Source organism: Crinia signifera, chromosome 5 (assembly GCF_055691185.1).
Source record: "Crinia signifera chromosome 5, ASM5569118v1, whole genome shotgun sequence".
In the NCBI taxonomy this organism is placed as follows: Eukaryota; Metazoa; Chordata; class Amphibia; order Anura; family Myobatrachidae; genus Crinia; species Crinia signifera.
In genome coordinates, this window is record NC_139221.1 from 297115787 (window position 1) to 297133924 (window position 18138).

At 47.6% G+C, this 18138-nt stretch overlaps 1 protein-coding gene across 3 annotated transcripts in view; it reads right to left on the reverse strand.

The window, feature by feature from the left end:
* LOC146081227 (macrophage mannose receptor 1-like) overlaps positions 1-18138 on the reverse strand; it is a 610592-nt gene that overhangs the window by 277110 nt on the left and 315344 nt on the right. For all 3 annotated transcript variants that reach the window (XM_083189333.1, XM_083189332.1, XM_083189334.1), the window contains exon 16: positions 2607-2648. In XM_083189333.1, the coding sequence (XP_083045459.1) occupies positions 2607-2648 (42 nt within the window). The remainder of the gene's footprint in view (positions 1-2606; positions 2649-18138) is intronic.

Here is an 18138-nt window from a genome sequence, read left to right on the forward strand (position 1 = left end):
CTAAGGTGGGCAATACAGTATGTACTGGGTTCTGACACACAGATAAACACTCTGCAGAATAGCAGAATAAAAAAGCTTTCTTGAATGTAAGAAACTTGCATGTGCAGCCTTTCTCTGCCGCATCCAAGATGGCCGCCATTTCAGAAAGGGGCTGCAGGGATAAAGCATAAAAACATATGGGGATACAGGGCAACTCACCCCTCGTTTTTCAGCCTGGTGGGCACCTGGGGCAAGCCCAGTGAGGGACCAACTCACAGGGGATTTCCTGGGCGATTTGGTGGCGCGCGCCCGCTATGGAGCCCGTAATGCGGCTGCAGAGCAAAGTTTAGTCCCCGGCTTCTAGGCCACGGATAGGCCGCAATTTGCGGACGGCTGTAAACAGTCACCCCGACTCTGCAGCCTCCCGCTGACCACTACTGGCATGTACGGAACTTCAGTGGGGCTTCTGCAAGTAAAGACCACTCCAGGACCACTCCGAAAAACGGGCGCTTGGAGCTGGAGCAGCAGGAGCACAGGTATTCTGCTTCCACCTCCAATGGCTGCTAGGCCACACCCCCGTGATGCAATTTTTTTAATGTAATTTTTTTCGATCCTCATTGTACCCCACTATATCGCATTGCATTGCATCGCATGTCCCGCAAAATCACATGCAATTTTATAGGGTGTGCGATCCCATGGCATTAGCTTTACAATGATATGATTGTATGTCCCAAAAATAGCTGTAACGCACCCCCCACTATCCATGCCAGCCCGAAGCGTGGCGAGCGGCGGCGGAACGTGTCCTCTGACCTTTTCATTCCCTCACTATCCACTTCGGTGTGCAGTTTTTCTTATATATTGTGGTGAGCATAGCGAGCCACCAAGCCCAAATCGTGGTGAGTGCAGCGATTACTTTAAATGTATTCCGCGTCTGCTCGCCACGCTTCGGGCTCGGTGGCTCGCTGCACTCGACACACTATATAAAATCAACTCCACTCTGACATGGATAGTGGGGTAACGAAAAAGTTGGAGGACGCGTTCCAATTATTTGCAGGTTATTAGTTTGATTTGCACTGTACAAGTGTTTATATGCAATTACTGTAAATAAATGATGTACTCATATGCACACAAACACAGGTACAGAGCAAAATACACAGATTTAATAACTTTAATATTAATTACAGTACACAAAATGATACTCTTATTAAAGATCTACACACAAATATTATTAAAATAAAATAAACTTCCATGCACCTCTCTGTTGCAATGCATACCTTCCTTCAGCTACATCACACTGACTCACGTAAGTCTGGGCATGCTCACTGCAGAGGATTTGCTTCTGCTGGGCTGCACAGACAGCAGCCCATAGAAGCACTGTAGCTCTGGAGATTTGCACAGAATGGCTTCCTGCTGGAAAGCTATTGCTGTCATCACTCCATGTACTGACAGCCCAATAAGGGGAGGAGTTTCCAGCTCTGTGGCTCTGTGTATGATGAGCAGTAGCAGCTTCAGATAGTAGGAATCTGCTACATGCTGAACTCCTCCCCACAGGGTTGGGCTGTTTGTGTGTCTGCACTGCTGCTTCATGGAGCCTGGTGAGAGGAGGTTACCAGCGTGTCAGAGACACAGCCAGCAAGCACCAGAGCTCTGGAGAAGGGGGGGGAGCTCTGGAGAAGGGGGGGGGGGGTGCCCACAGGGGGAAACAATGGAGCTCTGGTGCTGTCTGTCTCTGGTGTTGGGATTTTGACTGGAGGGGCTCCAGCCCTGCAGCCCTATAGCAGGAGCCTCCTCTGAGTACTATACCATTTTTTACCCCCAGTGAGCTTTCCTATCCCTGGCATCATACTTCCATTCTTTGCCATTAGGTACACGGATGAACAACAGAAACCAACAATACTGCCACGGGAACATTTCTTTTCTTCTCATCTGGATGCACTCACAATATTAATAATTGTTTTCACCTCTTCTGTTTTCATCAAAACAGCCATAGCAATTGTGATTTACAGGATAAACATTTATATCCAATACATTTGAATCACTACTGAACTTGGGGGGCAATTCAGTACCGCTCGCTAAGCAGCAGTCGTCACTGCTTAGCGAGCGGCTTAACATGACCCGCGACCCAGTGGAACACATCCCCTCGCATGCAGCCGCAAGCAGGAGAAATCATTCAATGGTAGTGACCGTAGAATGATTTCTCCTGCCTTCACAAATGAAAGTCAGTCTGAACTGACTTTTATTTACGAGCGCTAAGACGAAGACGGGGCAGGCGGCTGATGTCCTGTGATGTCAGCTGCCTGCCCCTGTTCCCAGGGGAATGAACAGCATTTTTACGGGGATGCCCATGAAACACTGGGCATTACCCTGGTCCGGTTCCTTGCCCACCTCAGCCCTCCCTCCCCTCAGATAACGGCCCAACAAGTGTGTCCATCCACTGCACATGCGTAAACCCCGACCATTGGGGCTTGGGCCAAATTCGATTCGCTATGAGCAATCCTGAATCGGCCCCTTGGGCATTCACATTTTCATATTTAACTTATTACTCATTTTTAGCAATCACATCTGAATTTATTCTGTCCTGTCTGGGTGGCTGACACCCCATTTTTATAACAGTAAGATCTTCTTACCAGGAATTGTTGGATTTGTAGGCTCTGCTGTTAATTTGGCACCTGAGAATAAAATAATAGAGTTAGCCAATTATAAAAGAAGAGAACGAGGCAATTTTTTTATTTGAAATCGATTGCATAGCAAAATCAACAAGGTTTTTTCAGTGTAAATGATTGCCTCTTTAAAAAGAAATAGTAAATCTCTCACTTTGGGGGTTATTTTGGTTCACTCTTTCTGAAAAATTCCGTCTTAGATCGACAAAACCATGGCCCTTATTCTGATCGGTGCGGCCGGATCCGAATATGCGGCCAGGACCGTGCGTCCGAAACCCCGCCTTCCATACGGATCGCCAACTCCGTCCGTACGCGTTAAGAAGCAGTCCGAACGGACAGCACGTGTATTTCTCATGGAATACGCCTCCTCCATCTCAGGGAACCTCCCCCATCATTCGATGGTCGCAGACCATCGAATGCAGGGCCGAGTGGTCCACCAGCACCCGCAACCTCAGACCACACGGCCATTTCTCCATGCAAAAGCAGGGATCTGGGCGGGCAGCTGACATCCGGCGATGTCATATGTCCACCCCCTACACGTGCGTCACGACTGCATTACCATACGTACGCCCAGCGTTTGCATGGGAACGCCCATGAAACGCGGGGCGTATGCATATGGTAATGAGCCAAAATAGCCCTTCACGCCCCTCTCCACCCCTTGTTCGGAGTGTTCACATTTCATGCGGAATTTGGCCGTACGCCCCGCTCGCACATGCGCAGAGACGCCTCTGCACATGCGCAGACACAAAACATCGGCGGCACGAACGCACGTGGATATTACCGCACCAACCAGAATAAGGGCCCATGTGCACTGCAGGGGGGGCAGATATAAATGGTACAGAGAGAATTATATTTGGGTGAGTTATTTTGTTTCTGTGCAGGGAAAATATTGACTGCTTTATTTTTACACTGCAATATAGGTCTGACTTTGCAGTAAAACTCCACCCAAATCTAATTATCTTTGAACAAGTAACATCTGCCCCACCTGCAGTGCACATGGTTTTGTCCATCTAAGAAGGAATTTGTCAGAACGAGTGAACCAAAATAACCACAAAATAACCTATTACATTCTACCCCATGTATTTCAGATCAAAGATAAAGGGTGGAATGTAAAGCCACCTGAGTGCAGGATGCCGGCCAATCTCAGATGTTTTTTTTTAAAGGGGCGATCACATATAAGTCATTGATTCCCAACCTGGTGTACTAGTATCCTGTGGGGTACTCTGCAGACCAGTTGGGGGTACTTGAAAATAATATTGGTAATGGTGGAAAAAGAGCAAGAAGTCTCCTGATGGCAGAAGATTTCTTGTGTTGCCGTGGAGATGAACCATATCACTTCACGTCCGGTTCCACCTGCAGCATAATCAGCCTCTACTCGTGCCCTTTGCCAGATCAGCAATCTACTAGGAGCTACCTGTGCTACCCTAAGATGCATTCATCTGCCCCATGCTGACATAGTTGGAGGAAGAAGTGGTATTAATCCTTCAGGCATTAGCAGGAACCAGTGGCGTAACTATAGAGGGTGCAGGGGATGCAGTTGCTATGGCGCCCGGGGGCTTTGGGGGGCCCGAGTACCAAGCAGGCAATCCCCTGCTCCCTTTTACATTTATTTCTTTACATAATAGTGCCACTGTGTGCAGGTTCCCTGAGCGGGAGGGAGGCAGGCAGGCGCTGCACACTGCTGCTGCGGCTGCCCCAAAGGTCAACTATAATGAATGCGGAGGGGAGGGAGGAGCAGCCACAGGGAGGAAGAAGGTGCTGCTGTGGGTGGTCGGAGACTCCGGAACCTGCCCCTTAAGACGCTCTATGGAGGGAAGGGTGGAGGTGCCACTGCTGCTGCTGACTGGACCCTGCCCTGGTCGGAGACACTCCGTGGAGTGGAGGGAGGAGGTGCTTCTGCTGGCCGGCAACGGATTCTGCCCTGGATCCGCTTTGCCCCATGGAGGGAGGATGCTGCTATGCTCCGTGGAGGGGAGGTGCCGCTGCTTCTGCTGACTGGTCCCTGCCCTGGAGACACTCCGTGGAGTGGAGGGAAGAGGTGCTGCTGCTGGCCGGCAACGGATCCTGCCCTGCTCTGGCCCATGGAAGGAGGACGCTGCTGTGCTCCGTAGAGGGGAGGGAAGAGGTGCCGCTGTCCAGAGCCTGCCTGCCCCTGAAGACAACAGACCCAGTAATGGTAAGCAAACCCCATCCTACCACTCATCACCACAAACACAGAGACACACACACACTTTAGTCTGTCACACCCCTGCATGCCCATCTGTCTATATTGCTCCCCCCCATCCATCTGTACCCCCATTATTGTGACCTGTCCCCTCTCTATGCCCCCCCATCTGTCTGTCAGTCTGTCTTCCCATAAGCTGCTCCATCCGATTATAATCATTGTCCACCTGTCCCCACATACCCATCTTTCAGTCTGTGCCCTCATATGCTGCTCTATCCATCCGTCTATGCCCCACTTTCCTCAATCTGTCTGTGCCCCTCCATCCATTTATGCCTGCCCCCCCTATTGGTCTTTCCATCTATGCCCCATTATGGGGGTCATGCCTGTCCGTATGTCTGTCTCTGTCCCACCATATGGTGTTTTGTCTGTCTATCCGTCAGTCACCCCATCTATACCCCCATATGGCACACTGTCTGCATACTTGACCCCTCATCAGCCAAGCCCTCCCCATCCATCATCTGTCTGTCTATGTTCTTACTGACACACTGTCACACCCTGACACACTGTTACACACTCTTTTTTCCATGATGCCCCTGACCACCCCTTTCTCTCTCTTCCTCTTGCTCCTCACTGCGTTTTTATCTGTTTTTCTCCTGACGCCCTCTTTGTCTCTCGCTTCCTTCATCCATAAGGGGCATTGTAGTAAAAGCGTCAATTGGCCCTTTCCAAAATTTTGCTATGGGGCCCTTAAACATCTAGTTACGCCTCTGGCAGGAACCCCAAAGACCTACACAGCCAGCGGCCAGGCACAGAGGCAGAGCCAGTGCTACCTACTCAGCAAAGCAGGGAAGTGCCAAGCTGGATAGGCGCTTTACCCGCTCTGCTATATTGCTGATATTGACTGCTGCTGCCATCCTCCCCTGTCTGCGCCTGTCTAACTACTGTATGACACAGGCAACAGCACCTGGTCCCTCCACCGCTGCCTGAAGCACCGACTCTTCTCTAAAAATCTAGTCTGTGGCAGCCTTTATAATCAGTCTAAAATCCTCACAGCAAGACACTATTTACAATGCTGGGAGTTTTTTTAGACTGTCACAGACTGAATTAGCCGAGTGCTGAGCAAAGTAAAGAGAATTTCTGCCAGGGCCCCCAGGCTAGCTGCTGTCCATCTGCAGAGACAGATGGGTGCCACTATCAGCATCAGGAGGCCCTGACAATCTGTTTTCTTCTTTCCTGTTTCAGGTCAGATACTCCTACACCCAAGGGCATAACTACCATAGGTGCAAGGGGTGCAGCTGCTATGGGGCCCAGAGCTGAATGGGGCACATCTTTACCGCCTAAGTAATATGTTTTACATACATTTATCACCTTTCAATTGCTAAATAGGGGGCCCTTACAAACATTAGCTATGGGGCCTACGAATATCTAGTTACACCTCTGCCTACACCTGTGTATGATTGTGGGGCACAGTCACTGGTGTGATGGGTATACAGTATGGGTGTGAATGGGGGGCACAGGGCCAAGAACATGTAAACCCCCTGGTCCAAGAGCATGTCACTTTCCCTGGCAATGAGCATGAAACCCCAGGAATCGAGCAAGAAACCCCCTGGCAACAAGCATGTAACTCCTGGCAACAACACACATGTGGAATTATATGTGATTAATGTGTGATTAATGCAAGGCATTGCAGTGTGTGTGTCATAACGTGTAATGGGAATTATGGTGTGTGGCTTTATGTGTAATGGACATTATGTTGTGTGACATAATGTGTAATGGGCATTATAGTTTGTGTCAAAATGCGTAATGGGCATTTCCGTGTGCGGCATAATGTGTAATGGGCATTACGCTGTGCGTAATACAGGCACAGCGTGCCTTAGCAGCTCTAGCTGTAAAAATGTAAAAGTTGCAGGACTGTGTGGTTTAATATGAAAATGGGAACTACTGTATGGTGTTATGTGAATTGGTACTATTATGGGGCCACGACCCTTCCCCACAAAGCCACAGTTTAAATTTTTGCTGACCATTTCTTTGCTGTTTGTGTGAGAGGGGGGGCACCAATTCCATTTCTGGCACAGGGCACCAAAATGTCTAGTTAAGAAATTGCTGCGACTGGGAACTTGTGTTTAAGAGACACTACTTTCACAGGAATTATACACACTTTTTTTTAGTGTGTGCATTCAGCACACTGTCTTTGTAAAGTATGGAAGGGCACAAATGTATAGTTTGCAGGGCAGGTGTCGAACACCCTAGCACTGGCCCTGCACAGAGGAACCCAATTCATGACCGCACACTACTCCTTAATATATATACCACTCACTACCACTCCACTTGTAAGTAATGTGGATATTTCAAATTGAGAGGAGGGGGTACTCATAAATGAAAAGCCTAATGAAGGGGTACAGGAGTTTTGGAATGACTGTTGTAAATAATGGCCCATTTAAAAAACATCATCCCGTACTGCCACTGTGAAAGAGAATTTACAGTATGTTCATCGTGTCTGGTGTTCAGGTTATATTGGGGATGTAGTGTCATATGTCTGCATAGAGTGTAATAGAGTTATATTATCATTAGGTCCAGTGATTAGGCCATGTTGGGGATACTGTATCCTTTATCTGTATATAGTGAAATAATATTATATTCTGATAAGGTACTCTGGTCAGGTTATGTTGGAGGTGTAGTGTACTAGGTTTGTATAGAATGTAATGGAGTTAAATTATGATTAGGTCCAGTGGTCAGGTCATGTTGGTTATATAGTATCCTGTATATGTATAGGGTGTAATTGTATTATATTATGATCAGGTCCAGTGGTCAGGTCATGTTGGGGATATACAGTAGTATCCTGTATCTGTATAGGGTCACGGTGTAATAGTATTACATTATGGTCCAGAGGTCCGGTCATGTTGTTGGTTTAGTATCATATGTATGTATAGTGTAGTATAGGCGTGTGTACAGCAGGAGGTGGGTGAATTGACCAGCCTGCTGCACTTACAGGATGCTGCTGCTCCCCATCCTGTCCTGGCTCTTGTCCCCACTGGATGCCCCTGTGGCTAGAAGCGGCTCTTCGGCCTGAATCTGGTTCATTCATTTCTATTTTACACTGCAATGTAGAGATCAGTTTGAAGTACAAACCCCACCTAAATCGAACTCTATGCACATGATACATCTGCCCCCCCCCCCCCTCTAGTGCACATGGCTCCCCAATATGTCCTCCTCTCACCTGGTGACACGCTCCCGTTCTGCACCCCCTAGCATCTAGTATCCCAATTCTCAATATGTCCCTCTCCCATCCTGTGCCCTTTCCCACCAAGCATCCCTCTTTCTCTGTACCTCTCCCCAATATGTCCTCTTACCCGATGCTCCTCTGCGATCCAGTGTCTCTCTCCAACACTGTGTCCTCTCCCACTCCGCATCCCCCCTTCATCTGTCCCCCTCCCCAATATAGCCTCCTCTCAAACCGGTAACCTTCTCCCCTCCAGTTTCCGAATCTAACATGTACATCTCCCACCCAGCTTCCACCACTTCTTCTGTCACTTTCCCAATATGTCCCAATATGTCTTTACCTAATCCTGCATCCCCGCACTCACCCAATGCCCCTGTCCCCCTCATTACAGCCTCCAGTATGTGTCCTCCCTCTTATCCAGTGTCTCTTAAGGGTACATACCCTCTGTCAAAACCTATTTTTCCCCAGCATATAATTTCCATAATTAAGATCTTAACCATGCCCATAACATTAATATAGTCTGAGATAAATATTATTTTATCTCATAAGTCAGGAAAATATCGCATATTAATTTACATATTTTAGCTCATATGCCATGTTTGGTCTTAAACTGATTGGAATAATAGTAGCCATCAGATGACAGTTATCAGAACTCCATATCATGTTGCACTCACATTTTATACAAGTTATAAGTTTACATTAGAGTAATCTCAGAGACCAGCAGAAGAGGTGTGGCCATTTTAGGATACCTGAACCATTCACAGAATACAGTAAACAAAGGGGTGTGCCAGTGAACAATGGATTCGACCTTAGTGAGTTTTCTTGTAAAGGTAATGCAAACAACCAGGTCAGTGTGTGTTTAGCAGCAGACGGAACAAGATATGGAGCTGACTTCGCCAGGAAGTTGAGGAATAAGTATCTATATGTTATTTACTGTGTATCAGGCATGGCTCGGAATATTGATAACGGATAGAGCTTATACATGAGAGGATGGTACGGAGTATTGAATGTCTGAGAAGGGTAAATGATTGGAAGGAATGTGAAACGTGACTGTAAGAGATTAGTGATGATTGGAATCTGTTATATATATAGTGTGTATTTGTAGCTGTTATGATTTGTGAGCGAGGACATGCTTAAATTGGTAGATATAACCGTGTCCGTTTACATGTGGACAAGTTGAGGCCTAGGTATGCTGTTCCCATGTGGCAAGGCTACAGGCCTACAGTAGTTCCTAGATATTTTGTATGCAAGGAGTGTAAATGAATCCCTTTTGTTACTATGTGTCTGGGTATTTAAACTAGCCAATGTGTGTCCTATTTTGGTTGTGGAAAAGCTTTATACTATATTGCCTGGCTAGAATATCTAGATAATCTGATGTAAAAGGTCTGTAAGAAATATGGTGCTGAGTGTATTTCACTATAGTTTGGATGGATTATTTGTATCCACATGTGTGTGGGCCTACAAGGGACGCAGGTAGTTAACCCCTTCACGACATTTGACGTATATATACGTCATGGTCGGGAAGTACTTCCCGACCGTTGACGTATATATACGTCATGACTTCTAACTGTCACTGCGTCTAGAGACGCAGTGACAGTTAGGTGATGTCTGCTGTCCCTGACAGCAGACATCCCCCCTCGTCGCCCAGGGGGGGCAGGGGTGCCCCCCCCAGTCGGCGATCGCTGTGATTGGCTGTTCACCATCTTTCCCAACAGCCTCGTGCAAAGTAGGACCCAAACTCTCCGATGCTGCAGCACCAGGCGAACCGACTCCTGTAGAGACAGGACCTTGACCATTGGGAGGTAAACCCTTCTTTGGACCGTGTCCAAGGTCATCCCCAGGAACAGGATCCTCTGCGAGGGGGTCAGTTGAGACTTCTGGATATTGAGCACCCAGCCATGGGACTCCAGCGTCAGCTGGATGTTGTGCAGCAGGACCTCTCTGGACGGAGCCTTCAACAGAAGGTCGTCCAAGTAAGGGACAATGGTAACTCCCTGAGCCCTGAGTATCTCCGTCATGACCGCCATGACTTTGGTAAATACCCTGGGTGCAGATGAGAGGCCGAAGGGAAGGGCTCTGAACTGCAGGTGACAAGTCTGAACGGCAAACCGAAGGTAGGCCTGATGAGGAGGCCAGATGGGGATGTGCAAGTATGCATCTTTTATATCGATGAATACGAGAAACTCCCCAGGCTCCAGGCCTGCAATGACTGACTGCAGAGACTCCATCTTGAAGCGGGTGAACCGCAGAAACGGATTGAGTTTTTTTAAGTTCAAAATGGGCCTTACCGAGCCATTCGTTTTGGGTACCAGAAACAGGCTGGAATACAATCCCTTCAACCTTTCCGAGTCTGGGACGAGAATAACCACCCCCATGTCCTGGAGTTTGTGGATGGCTGCCTGTAGTGCCTTGCTTTTCTCTGGAGAAGCTGGCAAACCTGTGGGAAAAAATGTAGAGGAGGAGGCAACAAGAAGTCTATCTTGTAGACTACTGCCACCAGGTCCTTTACCCATGCATCTTGGCAGGACATGGACCAAACCTGCTGGTAAAACAGCAGATGGCCTCCCACCCTGCGCTCTGGGCAGGGACTAGGACAGTCATGCAGAGGGCTTGGACCTTTGCATCCAAGATGGGTGTGCTGGCTGAACCTCTGCCTCTGCCTCGGAAGCCCCGAGAACTGGTTGCACTTCCATGTGACCTACCCCTGAATTTGGGGGTGGGGCGGAAGGATTGAAAGTACTGCCCTCCTGTAGTGGGGAAGGACCTGCATGGAGGAGGGGCTGCTGTGGGCAGAAACTGTGACTTACCCCCAGTAGCCTGTGAGATCATTTTGTCCAACTCTGGACCAAAGAGTGACTCACCAGCAAAGGGTAACGCCTCCACCGCCTTCTTGGAGTTGGCGTCCGCATTCCACTGTCTCAACCAAAGAGTGCGGCATACAGACGTCTGAGGAGGCCTCAATTAAGTAGCCTGCAGCCTCACGTATATGTTCTACCAGAAGTAACATCTCACCTGACCCTGGGTCTAGAGGGGAGGCAACCTGGGCCGCCCAGACCTCCATGGCTCTGTTGACCCAACAGCCCACTTGAGCCGGTCTTTGTAAAAGACCTGCGGCAGAATAAATATTTTTCAGGGTGCTCCCTAACCATCTGTCAGAAACATCCTTGAGGGTAGAGGCTCCCGGTATGGGTAGTACTGTATTTTTAGACAGGCGTGATACCGAGGAGTCGACAGACGGGGGCGTTTCACATGACTTCCTAGCATCCTTAGGAAAGGGATAGAAAGTGAAAAACCTTTGCGACACCTGAAACTTTTTGTCAGGGTGCAACCAAGCTTTTTGCAGGTGGTCATCCAGCTCCTCTGAGGCTGGAAAAACTGCAGACTGTTTCTGCTTTTTAGCGAAAACCGAAGGACGCGCAGCAGGCCGCTCCTCCTCAGTGACATTGAGGGTTAAACGGACTGCTTGTATCAAATCCTCTAAACCCTGAGAGGGGACGTCAGTGTCCTGCAGCACTCGAGCCTCAGGCTCATTAAATTCACCCTCCTCTAGATCAGGCATGTCATCATCTGTATCATCTAACGGAGGGACCTGAGGAAAAATCCTATTGGCAGGAGCCAGTCTAGGGGGAGGGGGTGCTGGGGTGTCTGCATGTAATGCTCTAGACCAGGAGTTCCCAATCTTTTTCTAATCACGGCACCCTAAAGTATCAAAATTTTTCCAAGGCACCCCTAGGCCCCAAAAAATATATATCAAATTTATATGTGATTCTTAGTTCAGTTATGTGGTAAAGGGCAGGATTTGGTTCTGATTGTACACATTTTATGATTGGCAGCCACCAGCACTGTTTTTGTCCAGAAATTATTGATCATAAATAATTTGAATTTGTCCTGGACGACCAACCCGAGGCACCCCTGCAAGTGTCCCGAGGCACCCCAGGGAGCCTAGGTGCACAGTTTGGGAACCACTGCTCTAGACAGACCCTCAACAGCAGAGGTTAACTCTGCCTGTTGATCCCTGGCTGCATCTCTGTCTCAGATGCTAGCTGAGAAATCACTGTGGACAATTGAAAAGCCCATACAGGAGTGTCCTGCCCCGCTGCTGGAGGAGGGGGGACTGGAGCTGCAGCACATGGGGAACACATAATGGCGCCCTCAGCGTGTGGGGTGAACTTGGAGCCGCACTTTTTGCAAGCTATCTTTTTAGGAGCCCCACCAGCCATCATGCACTCATCAATCATCCAAGAGAGAGGAGAAAGATAGGTTAAGCACCGGACAGGAGAGGGGGTATATAAGGCAGAGTCTGCCACAAGCCAGAGACGCGCACTGTATATAAATATAACTTGCGCCGGCTAAGGGACCTTTTTGGACACAGTCCAAGCTGCCCTGACCTCCTATGTCCCGCTGTGACTCACTGTAACCAGGGTTACCGCAATTTTTAGCCACCTGGAGAGAGCCGTGATCACGCTGCTGCTTCAATGGCCGCTGCACCCTTGAAGAAGGAGGAAGCGGAAGTTCCCAGCATGCCGCACGCCTCAGCTCCACTCCTCGTTATGGCGCTGAGTTTTAAAAGTGCGTAGCCACGTCTGTCAGCTGAATCCCCAGCTAACAGGGGATCAGTGTTATACTTACCCCTGCCATAGCTGTCGGGTGCAGCTTACTGATAGGTCCCCGAGGCGCGCTGCCTGCAGCGGTGACGGGACCTCAGGAGCTGTGGTTCCTGCAGCCGGGTACCGGAGGCGAGCTGCATGCAGCTGCGACCGGACCCGCTGACAGCACCCTCGCCGGAGGCAGGTAGGGACAGCGGGCTACCTGCCTGTCTTTCTGCTGATTGCAGAATCTCTAAAAATAAAAAAGCCCAGGAGTGAGCAAGAATTGCACCCAGCTCCCGTAGGGCACATGTTAAGACTGCCTAGGAGAGGAAGTAGAAGGGGAGGTGTTAGTCACTACTAAGTGTCCAAGCTCCCTGTGGTCGCCCTTCTATTCCCCACTGTAACTCTCCAGTGTCACCTAGTGGAGGAAAGAGAAAGATGCAAAACACGTTTCACGAGACACTAAAAGTGGACGGTGCATATCACTAATATCTAACGACAGATCATGGCGCACATGCACGAGTGAAAATAGTGACAAAAATAGCAAAAGGATCTAATCTTAATGCCCTCCCAATTCAACGGATAGGAATCCGGGGTTTGTGGGTGGTAACCAGTAGTTTTCTGTGAGTGTCAGGAAAAACTTAGCGTTTCAGGGGAGCATGTGTGACGTATGCGCCAGCCTCAATCTTCCTGTCTTTGTCGCACAGTTGTGGAAGGGTCAGAGTTCCTCACATTTGCACACACTGGAAAAATCATTTGATGATTCGTGAATTGCGAATGGATGTGGGACAGGATAGCGTCATTTTTGCAATTCACCTGCAGATTTGTACAGGGAGGGTTTTCTTTCTGTCTGGGCAGCGCCTATCTACTCACAGTCACCTGCAAATTTGTAGATGAGCGATCGGGTCTGAATCAGGCCCTAAGTGCATTGTCACTTTGCAATCTGTGTGATAATAATGAAATAAGAATGTCTCATCCACATGCTTCCCATAAATATATGTGATGTCCTCTCAATATAGCATAGGGGAGGAAGCGGGGAAATAGGTAATTTAGTGTCTCTGTGTATTTATTTGTCAATGTCAGGGGGTTGTGTGGATGGAAACAGGAGGTTTTGGTCAGTCGCACAAGACTAAAGATGTTTTAGGACCCCTGAAATAATATGTATACGGTTCAACCTATGTAGGCAGGGGTGTGCTACCTCTGGACACTATGTTTGAGAGCATAGAAAAAGAAGAGAAAAGAGTGTCCTTGTATGGGTGCACCACAGAGAGTAAATCATACAATAAAAATTAACTTTTATTATTATACCTTTAAAAGGCTGCGAAAATTAGTTAAAAGACATATATAACTTACAGGGGTGGGATAACACACTTTTATTAAAACAAAGGTGGCAGGCAGGTGTGGCTGTACACTTGTAATGAATAACGTGTAGTGATTCACGGTGTGTGGATGCCTCCGTTCGAGCCGTGGGTCTACAATGTCCACAGCGAACAGTGGTCTTAGGCTGCCAGGGGAGCTGGGTCACCTGACCTCTAGTAACTCCACTCTTGTGGCATAAATTGATATACACACGTGTGCCGTCTCTGACAGTAAATTGACTGGTACTATCTGTAACACAATGGCCACAAGGCTGTATGTGACAACAAGTCGGCTACTGAGGTGTCCTGTCTGTCATGAATAGCAGAGAGAACTCTTCCCCAGAGTGCCTGATAGTGTCGCCTGTGGCGAACGCGAGTGAGGTTTCTGAGGCAAAGTGTGCCCCTCCAAACAAGGGGAAGCAACGTCACCACTAATAACTCACTCGCGTGCCTCCTAGGACCCAAATGTTGTATAGGTCACCTAGTACAGGTACCAAATATCACATACCCTGGAGTCTCAAAAATGGGGTGTCACATCTGTAGCAATGGCAGAGGGACCTCAACCCCAGAGAACCCCTAGATGTAGGGGGAGGGTAGATAGGCTATGGGTATACTGTGTCCCTGTCCTTGGACCAGGGAATACACAGTCACCGCTATTGGCTCTCAGATGGAGAGGAGTCAGAGAAAGTGAGAACTCCCAAGGTGGGGTGTAACTCACTGCGGCACAGGTGTGAGTTGTAGCCCTTACAAGGGCTTACAAAACAACACACTGTGATACATAAATCAAAATACAATTTACAATGAAAATAATAAAACAGCACACAACTGCCTGCGCACCGCTAGCCGGAACGCGCTTTGCAGTGTAGCTTCTTCAGGGCCAACCTGCCTGTGGGTAAGTAAGGGTTTAAATACCCCTTGGTCATATCCCTAAACCAATCACCATCGGCGCGTTTTCCCGCCTCGAATCCCCGTGGGTCTGTCCACCCAATCACATAGGGTCATGGTGTTGCTCTGGTACGTATGAATGTACGTCCAGAGATGCGTCATTCATTGTTATGATTAGTGAACCAATCATAGCCGCGGCCGTAGATCGCGTATCCCGCACATGTGGTCTGTGTTGGCCAGTCGGAGTCCGTCTAGAAGACGTATGAGTTACCGCCCCCAATCGCGTTCCTGGCATTGCCGTGTGTCATCGCGGTTGCCATAGTGATCGGACGCTGCGTCCCACCACCGGGGCGTGGACGGATGTAGAGGCATTGGCGTCATGTGAGTGATTCTGCCGCCTGGCGAATCAGATCGCTGTGCCGTCAGGGGCTCGTCTCACTGGGGTGTGGTTTACGTTTTTGTTTATATGTGGTTGTCTGGGTTACTTGTGTGGTGGTGTGCCCAGGGGACCATCATCACACCTCTGATGGATCAGATAGAGTGTAAGATAGGTCAGGGACATGGATTCTCGTGGAAGTACAAGAACGATTGTATTAGGCTGGTAAGTATCATGGATCTCCCCATAGACCCGTTATCTGTGTCACAAACGTGACAAAATCGGGTGGCTCCTTCATCCTGGTCATATGTGGTTTTACGCTTTTGTTTATTTGTGGTTGTCTGGGTTACTTGTGTCATAGTGTACCCAGGGGACCATCATCTCATCCCCGACGGATCAGACAAAGTGTAAGGTAAATCCGGGACATGGATTCTCGTAGAACTACAAAAACGAATGTATTGGGCTGGTAAGTATTATGGATCTCCACATAGACCCGTTGTCTGTGTCACATACGTGACCAAATCGGGTGGCTCCTTCAGCCTGGTCGTATTCAGCCATCGCTGGCAAGGTAGACCTGGACCCTTTATTGTCTAAAAAAGAGGAATGATATTGCACACATTAGATAATGTGGCGATTGGTACAGTCATGCATCATAATTAACTGTAGAGCCGCATACATAGGACATATGGAGGCTGGTAGCCCCTGATAGGTGGCTCAGATTCGTGGTGTCCTAGTACTGCTGATGGTGTGGGTGCAAATCCTGGGTGGTCTTCCAGACCAATATAATTGTAGTGATTATGAGGTTTAAATGAATAGTAAATAAGAATATAAATATGAATACTTAAAAAATAAAAAATAAACAAATAGGGAAATATCAAGGATATTTATGCTCTCTCTGGCACAGAATCATGTGGTCAGTACATGGTTGCATTGTATGCCTCTGAGGGCCATATAATCAGGCATAATTTTCTCTGGGAAATAAGAAGTCCCGTGGTAAATAAACCCATATCTGATTGAGCCTAACATGTCAACCTATTGTTACTGCAAAAATGGATGAAAATTCCATAATATACTATAATTTTGAAAGAGATGAGTGGCAGATACTATAATGTATAGCTCCTCCTATATTAAAGTATTCATTTGGTGACCAAGAGAAACGTGCCGGGTAAGTGATGTGTTAACGTCGAGGCAAACATTGTGAATGAGAAACGGTAGATGTAATACTATATATTAAATATTATTAAACATCGATCTGTGCCAACCTGTGTTAAGTGTGGGGATGGGCCAGGTATGCAGTGCCATATTGCACTGTAATAAGTGAAGAAGTGTCTGAGGATGAGGATCCAACATAGTCCTCATCAGAAAGTGGATGTAAAGGATCTTTAAGAAAGATTAGTGAGATCATAAGGAACTGTGATAAAGACGTATGTCCTCTAATCAAGTATGTGACACTGCAAATAATAACAACACGTGTAAAAAACTACAATCCAAAAGATTGAAAGAGTGCATGGGTGTTCGTCTAGCAGAATTAAGCTAATGAAAAGTAAAAAAATGGATGTGTTAAAGTGAATGGTCATGTTACATATGGAAAGGTGCATGGCATTAAATGAGCTGATAGATTATATTACTGATTCATGCTTGGAGCATCCAAGGTAAGTCTGGGGTATGGTCAGTCATATAAATACAGGCAAAGACCACTGGCCAAAGAGCCACCTAAAGTAGACTGTAGCTTATCCTAAAATTTAATAGGTTATCGAGTGAAAAGTGTAACGGGGCATGTGGCACCCACATAAGGAATGGGAGATGAACGGATATGTGGTCTCACTTATCTAAGGTAACGTCCAACGGTCCATGGTGCAAAAAATGGGGAAAGGGAAGACAGGCCTCAAGAAAAGATAAGATAAAGGTAATGAGGCTGGGGATCAAGTTCTTAAAGGAAGGCGGAGTAACTATTCTCTTCATTGAGGCCCCTAGGGGTCATCGTATCCATCATGAAGATAAGTCGTGTTTCTTGTTTGAGCAATTCGGTGTCCATATCTCCCCTTCTGATCCCCATGTCAATATGTACCATCCCGTATGCCTGAAGACCTGCTGTCTTACTTTGATGATATCTGTAAAAGTGTCGGGCGATGGGGGTGAGAATTTTCATTGCTTTTTTGTCCTTATCCGCATTTTTAATGCTCGAGAGGTGCTCAAGAATTCTTGTCTTTAAGGGCCTCTTCGTTTTGCCAATGTAACTCTTCTGGCAGGGACATTCCAAATGATAAACTACTCCCACTGTATTGCAATTTATGTAATTCTTAATCTTGCATTTGTTACCGAACTTGTCCGTGTATTCTTGTTTCTGAACCATAACGGAACATGCCTTGCATGTCCCACATTTGTAGGAACCGGTTTTACTTCTGATGGGTCTTTTTACTTTGTCTAAGTGACTCTGAACCAAAATGTCGCAGATATTCTTGCTTCTCCGCCAACTTAGCTCAATCCGGTCTTCCAGGATCTCTGCAAGATCTTCGTCCGTTTTCAAAATATGTATATGTTTATCCAGGATGGTTTGTATCTGCCGCCACTCCTGGCAGAATGTCCCAATGAACCGTACCGGCTGTTCTTCTTTAATGTTGGTATTAGTGGTTCTTTTGGGTATCAGGAGTTGTTCTCTTGTATAGGTGTTGCTTTCATTGTAGGCTTTTCTGATACTTCTTCTACTGTAGCCTCTATCCCTCAGGCGGGTACTCAGTTCGGTGGCCCTTTTTGTATAGGTGATGTCATTAGTACAATTTCTCCTAGTTCTCAGAAATTCCCCCTTCGGGAGGCCTCTGATAACTGGTGGGTAGTGGGAATTGGAGTTATGTAAGAGTGAGTTCGTGGCTGTCTCTTTTCTATAAAGATCCGTCGTGAGGGAGCCGT